Consider the following 13810-nt stretch of genomic DNA (forward strand, 5'->3'; position numbering starts at 1 on the left):
TAAATAGACATTTCTCCAAAGAAGATATACAAATTGCCAACAAACACATGAAAAGATGCCCAACATCACTAATTATTAGAGAATTGCAAATCAAAACTACAGTGAGGTATCACCTCACAGCAGTCAGAATGGCCATCATCAAAATATCTAGAAACAATAAATGCTGGAGAGGATGTGGAGAAAGGGACCCCTCTTGCACTGTTGGTGGGAATGTAAATTGATACAACCACTATGGAGAACAGTATGGAGCTTCCTTAAAAAACTACAAATAGAACTACCATATGACCCCACAATCCCACTACTGGGCATATACCCTGAGAAAACCATAATTCAAAAACAGTCATGTACCACAATGTTCACTGCAGCTCTATTTACAATACCCAGGACATCGACAGATGAATGGGTAAAGAAGAAGTGGTACGTATATACAATGGAATATTACTCAGCCATAAAAAGAAACGAGAGTGAAATAAGTCAGGAAGAGTAAAACAATTACTGTATGTTAATACATATATATGGAATCTAAAATAAAAAAAATAAGTTCTGATGAACCTAGGGACAGGACAGAAATAAAGACACAGATGTAGAGAATGGACTTGATGACATGGAGAGGGGGACGGGTAAGCTCAGACAAAGTGAGAGAGTGGTATTGGTAGTATACACTACCAAATGTAAAATAGATAGCTAGTGGGAAGCAGCTGCATAGCACAGGGAGATCAGCTGGGTGCTTTGCGACCACCTAGAGGGGTGGGATAAGGAGGGTGAGAGGGAGACGCAAGAGGGAGGGGATATGGGGATATACGTACACATATAGCCAATTCACTTTTTTATACAGCAGAAACTAACACACCATTGTAAAGCAATTGTACTCCAATTAAGTTGTTAAACAAAAAAAAGAATACAATGGTATATATGCAAGAAAAAAAAAGAAAAGAAAAGAACATAGAAAAGAAATATTTAAAATATTATTTAATTCACTTTAAATTACTGTGAGAGTCAATAAACTCTGTATATGTCTAAAAGGTGGAAGTATACCATACCTTACTAAGCTGTTAGCACTGTCGGGATCTTGTGCCAAAACTGTGCCAACAACAGTCCCAATCTTGGCATTTTCATAGACTTCCATGACATAGGAAGGCATGGAAAATAGTGGTGGTTCATCTACATCCCCAACAATGATTTTCAGCATGGTAGCATCTTTAAAAGGACCCAAGTGAGAAAAGCGAAAATCAAGATGTGTATTGGCTCCTTCTATGTTGAGGGTATATGACTTCTTTTTCTCATAGTTCAGTGGCTGTGGGAAAAAAATAAGATTTCCAATATTATGACTACCATCACTTGTCAAACAAATACTTTCTTTTCCTTTTTTTGAAACAAACAAACATGAATAGGTTTAGGTGGATCTACTTCCATTTATAAACAAACTATGAAGTTTATCTTAACAGTAACACCTAAAGCAGAAATCATGGAAACTCAAGTCTGAATCAATTGTGATTTTTCAGAGCCATAAATATGATGATAACTAAAAACAGAAGGAAATTTCCCACAGTCAAACAAATATTGAGTTTTGCAGACTCATTCTTAGTTTCTTCTGGTAACTTCTTTCTATCTCCTCTTCAGCTTAAATTATTAATTTTTAAAATATTTGCTACTTATTTGCTAAATTTAAAAAAAAATACATTTTTTTAAATTTTGCATTTAAACAATTTATCTCATATCATTGATTTTTATCTATTATCATCTTATTTTCACCTTGCTGGTTTTAAACTTGGTATCTTATTTTAAAATTGGATAAATGTTTACATTTTCAGTTCAACAATATTTTCTTGAAATTTTAGCAAAAGATTTTATACAGACTTTTGAATTTCATTTTTGTTGTTTTAATTGTATTATTTATTTTACTTTTTTTTTTGCTGCTAATACCATATCTTGTATTAGTTTTGTTTTTCATTCCCTTTATTATTATGTTTTGATCAACTTCATTTTTTATTACAGTATTCTGTTCGTTTTTAGCATTTACTTTTTAACTTTGAATTTACATTAATAGTTTTTCATATTTTTTAATTTTTTTCTTATTTTTTAAATCACCCAGCCACTTTTTTTTCTATTAATCATATATGTCAGGAGTCATGAATTTGGCTTAGCATACAATAATGAATAAAAATAAGGTTAGTCTAGTGTTTTGTCCCAGGAAATATATAGTCTATTATAAGATTTATAGACATTTATAGCACTGTACATTTAGTGTTATAAGACATAGTAGGTATTATGAAAATAATAAGGATACAAACGTAGATACAGAAGTGTGTGAGCAGGTAAGTAATATTTGCAAGAGGAAGTACCTTTTTAGGTAAAAACTGAAGGTTTTGAAAGTGTTAAACATGACGCACATAGGCTCTGTGACGTAAAATGACCTTAGATTTAGGATTAGCCACATCAAAAGTCTCCATGTTGATGCTAGTGCAGATGATACAGATATCAGCCTTTATTTTGAGCATTGTGAATTACCTATAGATTAACACCTATGAAAAGAAACAACAGATATTTTTTTCATCCCTATTTCTGCCACTGACTTTTCAGTAGTCTGCTTCAATCTTGCAGCCTTCTTTCTTGGCAGGATCAGAGTATGATCATTCCCTATGGAGGAACTCAGATATTTTCCTTTACCCTAAGAGCCAAGGAGAATTTGTAGAGTATCCTTAACAGGATCTCATAAACAGAAGATCAGTCCTACTGATGATTATTTCCCTTATTTTTCCTGAATTGCCTTAGAAAATTGGTCTTCCCAGATACTGGAGATTGCATAGAAGGAAAAACAACAATTTAATTTCCAAACCAGATACTAAGAACCTAGAATACTTCTCAGGGACGTGGATGAGACTGGGTCATTACAATATTTTACAAGTGTTTATAAGACAAAATAAAATTTTAAATAATGTTAAAACTAAAATTCTTAAATATGAACCATATATACAATACATATACATTTATATATGGTGCAGATATTATGCATTTTAGATTTATATACTTTAAAGAAGGGCTAATTGATCTGAAGTTTATAACCTACCAGTGGGATTCATTTCCTTCTCAGGGAATTAAAACTAGAAATGAATTGCCAAAGTAACTAACATCCATCTTGTTTAGCAGATTGCATTACATTCAGTTGGACCCACAGATTTATTGTACTTCTTCCCTTGACTCCTCTCTCCTTAACATTAGTAAATAAGAATGTCTTAGGCTAATTCAAGAAGTCTCATCCACATTTAAATCACCTGTTCTAGAAATGGTACACACTTTCTGCCTATCAAGAATTAGGTGTACAACAACTACTGAGCCCATGTGCTGCAACTACTGAAGCCCGTGTGCCTAGAGCCAGTGCTCCACAACAAGAGAAGCCACCACAATGAGAAGCCCACGCACTGCAACAAAGAGTAGCCTCCTCTCACCACAACTAGACAAAGCCCATGTGCAGCAACAAAGACCCAACGCAGCCAAAAATAAATATAAAATAAAGGAATTAATTTTAAAAAATAAGAATTAGGTGCACAGGTGTGGTCCCCTTGGTGCAGAGGAGCATGGACTGTCAGAATCCAGGCATTTTGCTCATGGAAAGCAATACCCTTGGCATGTTTACTACTTGTTTAAGATCAATGTAATTTTTTAGACTCAATCTGCTGCATCTGGTAGACTTTATAATGACTGAGGTTCATTGAGAGTCAGAAAGACTCTCAATGAAATTTGTGGGGATATTTTTGGCCACCTCTACCCCATCAGATATTATTATCAAGCTGTGCATCCAATATGACAGGCATCTCTTTTTCCATTTTTAGCAGGTCCCCTGGCAAGTTAGATGTCATTTATCTTAACACTCACCTACGTACTGTAAAGGTACAGGCTGTTTATGTGAACTCATGGTTTCATGTTTATGATTATCTCATGTATATTTAACTACCCCAAGAGAAGGATAATCATTTTGAAGGACTTGTTTTTCAGGCAGATGGATGGATAGGACCCATCTCGAGTCACTAAGGAAAGAGAAGTATTATTTCAGATTGGGAGAGGAATTTAGAAGCAGATGAATTAATGTAGATGGAAATATTTTTAACAACCTCATTTATGAAGAAAACATGGCAGTACTAAATTGCAAGTATAGAAAAACTGGGAAGAAATTGCACTATTTATTCTTGGAGTTTGCAGAATTTTGTATACAATATAATGTACTTTAATTCTTTGATTTGTATTAAAACTATGATAGTACATAGAGATTGGATTAGTATTATAATTGTTATTTTTCCTCTTACTGTAAATCCTGGTAAAGCTTTCCAAATACTTACCATTCATACATTGTAAAGAGATATTCCAGTAATTTCCTAGTAATCTTTTGCTCCTGGGAAACTAGTTAGAACTCTGTCTGTGGGTTTCACCTTCCATAGTTACCAGCAGATTTTTTTATTACCTAAAATAGTCTATCAAAAACAGTATACCAAGAACAGTGAGACCTATTCATCTAAAACCTGGTTTTGATGAAAAGGTGGAGGAAAAAAAATTAAAAGAAAATGTACTCAGGTTATCAGAGTACCAAAGAAGGCAAAAACATGAAATGTCTGGCTGCGAGTTTACATAACACAAAACATACCCTTCTCCTGTCTTAAAACAAACAAAACAAAACAAAAATGGATACAGAATAACTCCATAAACATGAGGCACAGTAGGAGCTTGATAAGGGCGATTATAGAGCCAGAGATTGTTTATGAGCATAATAAATAGTTTTTTTCCAGCTATACTATATTAAAATTTCAACCGCCCGTGCTTGTAGGTTCTTTGGGCTGGATTCTGACATAATCATTTGGATTGAACAGATGATTAAAACAATCAAGCTGAAAAAAAGAACTGTGGAAAGAGTTCTTCCCTTTTGAGCTACTTGAAGACTCTTGGAAAGAATAGGCTCCAGTCTTTGATAATGTTCACCATTATTTACTCCATAAATCTGGTCTCACCAAGATATTTGGTGTGGGGGGATGAGTGTTTACAATTTGAACATAGTTTATCTCATTTAACAAAATTTCAGAACTATGTCGTTTCCTTTTCTTTTTTTGAAAACTGCAAATTTGGATTATGAGTTCAATGTTTAAGACGAGAAGTAGATGAGCCTAAGGCAAAGGTGTTCTCCTGGAGTTTACTAACATAATATTAATGTTTAGAGAGAAATATTCCAGGAACACCATCAGATTTTTTATTCATTTTTATAGAATTTGTTTTGGGTTTAATTCCCTGGACAAGTCTCACTTGTGGTCCAAGTTCTGAGAGCCAGAAAACAAAGCCACCAACTCACTGATGCTCATAGTTAACAAACGCTATGATTATTGTTGTCAAATTTAGTAAATTAAAATTATTTTTAATAACGTATGTGTCAGTTATCACATAGGATATACTTATACTAAGAAAGTATTATTTATCTGAAATGAGAAATTAACTAGTTAAATTCAATTTTAATTTTTTTGTGTGTTTATTCTGTTGTAATTTTAACTTCCCCAGGCAGTGGGGCTCCTCTTACTTTTCTTTAGTTACTGTTTAATGTCCTAATGCAGTTCACTGTCACTGAGTTGACTCCAATTTTCATCTTACATTTTAGTTTCTTAATTTTATCCTATTAGTCCTAGTAATTACTTTCACATATCATTGCTCTTTCTAACTTTTAAAATCATAATTTTCTCTCTTTAATATGAATACATTTCATATTCCTGTAGATAAGTTATCATCTTTCTAGCCAGCTTTACATATTTGGAACATGTTAATTGTCTCTCATTAATCACTTCTACTATTCATTAAATCACACTAATATATTCCTCCTCTGGAACTATATAACCATCATAAATAGAAGGATATTGAAAACAGCATTTAGCTAAGTTGCTCTATGACTCAATTCTTCTTGGAGTTTAAGAAAGTCCTAAAATTCACTTTTCCTAAATAATAAGAGAAGAGACTCCATAGGACCTCTCCTTTGTCCAATTTCAATATTGCATCATCATCCAGGTTTTCCATTGCAGGAATGGGAGGATAATAATAGGACAGATACCAACATTTTAATACATGAAAAAATATCACTTCAATTATGCAAAAAATGGCCAAATCCTGGAATAGTGACTGAAATTATTATGAATTATTGTCTTCTGAAAAATGGCATATCTTAAATGATAGTAGTTTGCCAAAAACATAAGAAAAATTGCATGAAGTTGAATGTTTCATCAGCTAGGCTTTCTTATTATGCCATCATTCGTGGTCCTTGTCAAAGTCCTCTCCTGGATGGTGGACATTCTGCGAAGACTGGAACACATGTATAAACTATATTATAAATTTCTCTATGCAGAAGAGTGTCATGATCATTTAATGTGTATAATTCCAAGGTTATTGATACAAATAAATCTTACATATTTGCTCACTGTCATTTGAAGACTGGAGAAATGAATGAAAATATTTTTAAATATTTTAAATAACAAATACACATACATAATATATATGAAATATATTTATATATTCTATATTATATTATTTATATATATTTACATACTAACACATATACATGTGTGTTATGTGTGTGGATATTTCAATAGCCCCACACATATGCAAACTTACCAATAACACATGGGTGTGGATAGTTTAACTCAACAGGCTGTTTCAACTAGTACACTAAATTATATTGTAGGAATATGTGTTAAAAACTGTTAATTGACGTTCAAAATAGTTTCAGTGGATCTATCACTCCATGGCCATGCCTATAGATGAAGAGTCAAAACAAAAGTTTGCCCAAAGCAGTTCTCTGTCAAAAGGTATTATAAATATAGTGATAGATTTCACTGAATTGAAAGTTAGACTTTCCTCTTCAGCTTCTGGCTAAGCAGGAGGACCACTTTCCAGATATTAGAATCTTATAAGAATAAAAATAGTAGCTTGGCTGATTTTTTAAGTAATACAATCTCTAATGAATGTTTAGTTTTTGCAAATAGTTCGTTAGCATTAGAAACTTATTTCTTCTTATATACAAAGTGTGCACATATGTTTGCCTGTGTGTGCATTTATAATAAGTTGGGATGCCTTATTTTTTATTGCACATTGTGGTTCACAGTCCCCAAACTTTACAACCTAATAGCAAAGAAAGTCCTGATTCTTATTCTGTCACTCAATGCAAGTCAAAGAAATGATAAAGGAAAGTTCAATAAATGCAATCCACTAAAAAAATTAAAATGTGGCTATTTGGAATGGACCTAGTATGGTTATAGCTGGAAACATTTCATATATTTTCTCTTAGGATTAATTTAAACTTAAAAAAAATACTTATATAACTTTTTATGTTTACTCTCATCATCCATCTCTGATCCTTTGTTAAATAAAGTGGTATAAAGATCTTTTACACACTGCAGTATAAAAATTTAAAAATACAAGGTACCCAGTTGCAAAAATGTTTAACAACTACTGTGGACAGACATACACTTGTAGCATACACAGATACACATTCATGGAAATTATCAGTATATTCATAATGAATAATTAGAATAAGTTCTTTCTACTCTATTAGATCTAGCAGATTTAAGAGGGATATGGAATTACTGTGTCTTCTACAGTGAAAAATTAGTGAAATGCCTACCTTGATACATAAAACAGAGAAGATAATTCAAAGAAAGTATTTGTGACTGAAACATCCTTGGAAATGTTGCACTGCAAAGACAAAATTAAACTTGAACTTTGATAAAAATCTTTTACAGAAGACAGAAGGGGAAGTAGATCACCAAGAGCCATGAGTGACAGCATGTCCATGTGATACCAAAGGGGAGGGGGAGTGGGAAGGGATAAATTAGGAGGATGGAATTAACATACACACACTACTATATATAACAGATAACAAACAAGGACCTACTCTATAGCACAGGGAACTATACTCAATATTTTGTAATAACCTATAAGTGAAAAAAAATCTGAAAAATGAGATAGATAGATAGATAGATATAGATATATAGGAATCACTGTGCTGTACACCTGAAACTAACACAACATTGTAAATCAACTATGCTTCAATAAGAAAATATTGACATCATTCAAAAAAATATACACAGGATGTGTCATTCTTTGTGTGATTATAGGTGATTTGGATAACATGAAATAAAGGAGGGCAGTAAAAAAACCACATGGAGAGGTCTGGAAAGTGTCATTAAAATTTGGAAGGAAGAAAGGAAGACAAGAAATGTAGATATTGAGGTATTATTGTACTTTTTATAGTAACTTTTGTTTTTAATTTTAAAAATTAATTTTTATTGGAGTATAGTTGCTTTACAATATTGTGTTAGTTTCTACTATACAGCATGAATCAGCTATACATATACATATATCCCCTCTTTTTTGGATTTCCAAAAGATATTGAGGTATTATTGTACTTATTAGCCAGACACAGCCTAGAGTACTATTTTACCTAATTTTTCTCTTTGTACTTATCACTTCCTAAAACGTTAAAATAAGAAAACTGAAGATTAAAAGACTTGAGATAATTCATAGATCTCTTAAATGGCAAGACCAAAATTTATATTTCATTTGACAGTAAAGATTGTATTTTCCACCACCCTTCATTGACTTGAAAACCAAGTTTAAGATTTCTGGCTCAAAATATTAGGCATTGTATTTGCATCTAAATACACTTGAAGAAGAAAAGGGATACTACAGACAGTATTTGCTGAGAGTCAGGAAAGCAAATAGGATTGGAGCCTTGAATTAAAAAGAAAAATCTAACAACTGTTTATTATAAAGAAAGCAAATTGGCATATGGACCACAAGAAGAGAATCTGAGAGAGACTGCTATGAAGCCCATCCCTAGCTACAGGGTTTATGTCAGAGGAAAGAGCACATCAAGTTGCATTCATCCATATCTTTTTTCCCCCTTTCCACCCAGTCAGGCTCCATTAAACAATAAGTGAAAATTATCAAAGTGTATTTACAACGTACCACACCATGGACTGGTGAATTCAACTTGGCAATTTTCTGATGAAGGCATGATATGGACAGGAATGTGCAGATGCTCCTGCAAGCTGATTTATAGAGCAGTGCTGGTTTTGATCTTTGGGAAGATTAGCTGTTCTGCCTTGCTGGCTAAAGTGAGCTGCCTCAGAGATTAAATAAGGAACAGGTTTGAAAGGACTGTTTTTTCTGTCCCCTGCCATATGAATGAGTGCCTCTTAAAGATTAAAATCCACAGAGTTATACAGTTTAGGTTTCAAATTGTAATTATTTATAACATAAAATATACAGCAATGGAATAACTCTAAAATTGATAATCCTAATCTGAAGGATTAAGAAAATAGATCAATGCAAACATTAATGCATTTTAGAGGAAGTGTAGACTACATTAGAAAATAAATTCAGGAAAAGAGAAAGATAATTTGGACTCATTATCAAGGTTATTTTCAGTACATAGTCATTACCATTTATGTAATTGAAACACTTACCTTGAAAATACCTATTGATTATGTGTATATGTGTATGCAATATAGAATAGAGGACATTAACTACATGCATGTGCACACATATGCACATATACCATTTTGTCTTCATTTTTCACAAACAGCATCAAATTAATTGAGGCCATGCAGGGTGGTAAGATCCACATTGTCCTTAACCCCACAATCTATACTTGTGTTTTGGATTATGTGTGTATTCACATCATCCATCACTACCCTCACATTTGTAAACATGATATAAATTCCTACTTTATAAAGACAATAGTTCTCAATAGGCAAGGATCCCCCTGCTACCCACACCCCACACATATCCCAGCTAAATCGTTGCAAACTTATCTGCAAACATTTATTTCTCCCTCCTGTTTGATTTTGTCAAAGAAGAAGTAATATTATCGTAGGTTCTTTCTTTCCACCTGTGATCGAGATCCTAAACAGGGCCATTTCTACCTCAGAGCATCTTTTGAATTCAATTACCCTCTCTTTAGTATCCTCAGTTTCTTGTTTCTATTGACCTTTTATCCATCTGCTATAAACACACTTTCAGTCTCCCAACTTACAATTAAAATCTCCATTTTATGATGTTCTCATTTATTTGCTTTTTAAAGTTTCTCCCTGGCTTTACTATAAAGCTTCTCAAAGGGGATAGTGTTGTTTTTCCTTTTTTTCTTTTAATTTTCTCTCCCATTTCCTTGCCTCCAATTTTCTCTCCACCACACTAAATTTGTTCTTCTCTTCATTGTAGCAAATAATAAATATATATATTTCATTCAAGTATGTAAAATGGGGACCTTTTCAGACTCTGAAGAAACAGATTCCTGAGTTCAATTTTCTGTCAATCAGTTTCTACATGGATACAATTCTTTTTCTCTGTGATTCAGTTTGTTTTATTAGTGAGAATAATAATATTCCCTATATCATAATGTTTCAGTTAGATTGAAAGGAATGATAATAGGCATACCAGCTCAATAAATATTTGGGAAAAGTTCTTAAAACGCATCCTGACACAGAGGAAACACTTAACAAATGTTATCTGCTGTTACTATCTATTGTGTTGATAATGATGATGCGGATGCGGATGGAGAGCTGAAAACTGCTCGTGAGAATCACCCTGCCCCCTTTTGCCAAATCAAATGAATCTTTATAATCCTAAATTTTGTTTCAGTTCTAGAATCCTTCACATTTTTAATGACTATCTTCCTCCTGTTCAGCATCCCTTGGGAATTTTCAGTGATAGAATTCACCTCTGTTTTTTGATATTTTCTTCAAAGACTCTATTTATTTCCTGCCTTCTGCTTGTTTCTTAAATACTGGTGTTCCTTAGTGTTCAAGACTCATCTTTCAGAAAGAGTTATTCATCTGCTTACCTGGATTTACCTTAGTGAAGAAGCCATCCAAGGAATGAAAAGCAGACAATCCTCACTTCATTTTTTAATCCATAGTATATCCATTAATTACTCTAATGTTTATTGAATGCCTACGCAATGTCAGAAAACATTCTAGACATTGGGAATGCAGTGATGAGTTAAAAAATAGTATTGTCCTTGTGTAGTTTATATTAACAATTAATTAGAAATACTGACATGAAATGAGACCTTATCACTTCCTGCTTAGATAGCTTCAATGGCTCTTCATTGGGTAAAATTTAACAAGGCCCTGTGTGCTCACCTATGCACTAACTCCCTCACTCTCTGCTCCAGGATCAATGAAGTTATTTAGGTCCTTACTGTACCATGTTCTACTCCATTCAGGTTCTTGTTGTGTTTTCTTTCCTCTTCCTGTAATGCTCTTTACCTAACTACCTCCTAAGTTTCTTTCAGTTCTCTGTTCAATCACTGCTATCAGACAGCACCAAACACCCTAGATTTTGTTTTCCCAACAGCACTGTATAACTCTCCTTCAGAGAATAGTTTTATTACCTATCTAAGAATGCATGTGATATGTGATTGGTATCTCTCCACTTCCATAGATTGGAAGCCCTATGCAAGAAGACAGTGACTTTTGTTCTGCTCAGGCTCTCATGACTCTTGTAGAGCACAGTTATGGGCACATAAGAGACACTCAAAGCTCACATATTTGTTAAATGAAGACATGGAAGTTGACTATTTTTATTAACACATTTTTGATCCAAGTTTGACAATCTCAGAAAGTTGAAAACGAGATACTTTAGGCGAAGAATCAATATTTTATATAGACCAGTGATGACTACTTCTTAAGTACTTACACACTTTAAGCTCTACTTTGTAGGCCCCTTTTGTAACATACAAAAGGCATATTAATCCTCAATTTTAAATCAATATAAAATTGTGATTATTAGAAGAATAAATGAGATTTTACACAGTGTGAAAAGTGTGTACAAAACACACAAATAGATGATTAGATAGATAGCTAGATGATAGATGAAAGATAGCTAGATTCAGATTGATAAATAGATGATTGATAGAAAGATAGATTGATTGGTTCACTTCGATATTACAGTAACACATCAGAATAAAATTTCTCAGCCTGTGTTCTGAACATATTACACAGTAGAATCATCTGCAGTACTTGTTAAAAAGGCCAATTCTTTACCCCCACTCCATCCTTTCTGAATCAAAATATGGAGGGAAGGGCCTAGGGACCTAAATGTTACTAGATTTGCAAGCTGAAGTTGTTAAACATTTAAAGACTGAGACATACTGCATTAGGAATTACATTTAAATCCTTCTTTGCTAATTGCCTGTGTTCCACTTCATTTTTACAAGGACATGAGCATTATTGTCTCTTAAAAGCAAAAAGCTATAGATTTAGTCCGACGACAAATTCTTAGGAATAAAATAAATGGAGAAGAAGGTTAATGGCTTCACTAAAAGATCCATGACCGTCAAGCAAACTCATCTCCTAAATATTGTTAGCCAACATGATGAAGTTTTTTACATTAGTTAGAAGGTCTCTTAATGCTACTTTGATTAGTACAGCATAGAGTAATGACATTAATAGAACAGGCATTCATGATAAATATGTTATCTGAAAACAAAGATGGGGCAACAATTCATAGTGCATTCTATATCCAATCTTCCCACCCTACTAAAATACATTTCTTAAGAGAGGATTTAAACAATTAGACATAATCATACTTAAAATGTAATTACATATTAAAGAGGAAATATTTGATCATTTTAATGACATGACAATATACATTATTCATACTTCTGTCAAATTTCCATTCGTGGAAAAATGAATGAATTGCCTAAATCACTAACAGTATATATATATATATATATATATATATATATATATATATATATATTTTTTTTCTCTCTGGTCTCTTTGTCAGTGGAGATAGAGAATATCCCAACACCGTCACCATTAATGATGGAGTATATCATGTCCGCATTTGAACCAGTGTCTGCATCATTTGCCTTGATTTTCCCAACAGCTGAACCAACTTGGGCTGACTCAGGAACATACAGCTGATAGTGCTCTGAAAAATATTTCATATTAAACTTATTTAATAATAATAATGTTCATAAAATAATGATCTTATAAGAAAGAGACATTAAAATATTTAGACCATACATCTATTTATGCTTACATCTCTTTCACAAATGTTCACATTTCCCTATAGACACTTATGAATTAGACATTAAGCATAATGGCCATGTTGTTACCAATTGTTTTATTGTCAAGTTAGAATCATATCTATTACAGCAAGTTATTTATATAGCAAATCTCAAATAACTATATAAATAACAAATTTTTATTTAAAATGTAATTTTATAAAGATTTTCAACCATGATTAAATTAATGGTGATTTAACATTATACATAAATACAATTAGACTACATGGATAAGTGAATATAAAACATCTATAAAAATAACTTCTCTGAGGTAATAATTGTTTAGTTGTGGTATGATAATAAGTTTTTTTTTTTTTTTTTAGGTTAGTGCCTCTGGTAAGTGTATGGAATATTCTAATTTGCTTCTAAAAGTACAATTGTATGTTTTAAAGTGCTATATGTTGCTACTGAACATCGACGTGTGTGTGTGTGTGTGTGTGTGTGTGTTTATTCATTATTCAACAGAGATATTTCCCAGTTCTCTTCTATAAATATATTTACACTACTTGACTTCAAATGTTATTTTTTAGTTCAACATCCCTCACCAACATAACATTTCATGGGTAGAACACTTTCTTCTGTGAAACACATGATCCCCTGAGCTGAATCACGTGCTTTTATCAGGATCTGTCATATTGCTAAAGGCTCTATCCCTCCTGAGAAAGCTAATTGACCTGGGAAGAGCATGAAGCCCACGTTTTTACAGGACTCCAC

At 32.8% G+C, this 13810-nt stretch overlaps 1 protein-coding gene across 1 annotated transcript in view; it reads right to left on the reverse strand.

Moving 5' to 3' along the window:
* CDH18 (cadherin 18) overlaps positions 1 to 13810 on the reverse strand; it is a gene marked incomplete at its 3' end in the record, with an annotated part of 264813 nt that overhangs the window by 24175 nt on the left and 226828 nt on the right. The window contains exons 5-6 of the mRNA XM_007454264.1: positions 12787 to 12960; positions 1041 to 1296 (exon numbers count right to left, since the gene is read on the reverse strand). Coding sequence (XP_007454326.1) covers positions 1041 to 1296; positions 12787 to 12960 — 430 coding nt within the window. The remainder of the gene's footprint in view (positions 1 to 1040; positions 1297 to 12786; positions 12961 to 13810) is intronic.

The sequence above is a fragment of the Lipotes vexillifer genome, unplaced genomic scaffold (genome assembly GCF_000442215.2).
Source record: "Lipotes vexillifer unplaced genomic scaffold, Lipotes_vexillifer_v1.1 scaffold271, whole genome shotgun sequence".
Taxonomy (NCBI): Eukaryota; Metazoa; Chordata; class Mammalia; order Artiodactyla; family Lipotidae; genus Lipotes; species Lipotes vexillifer.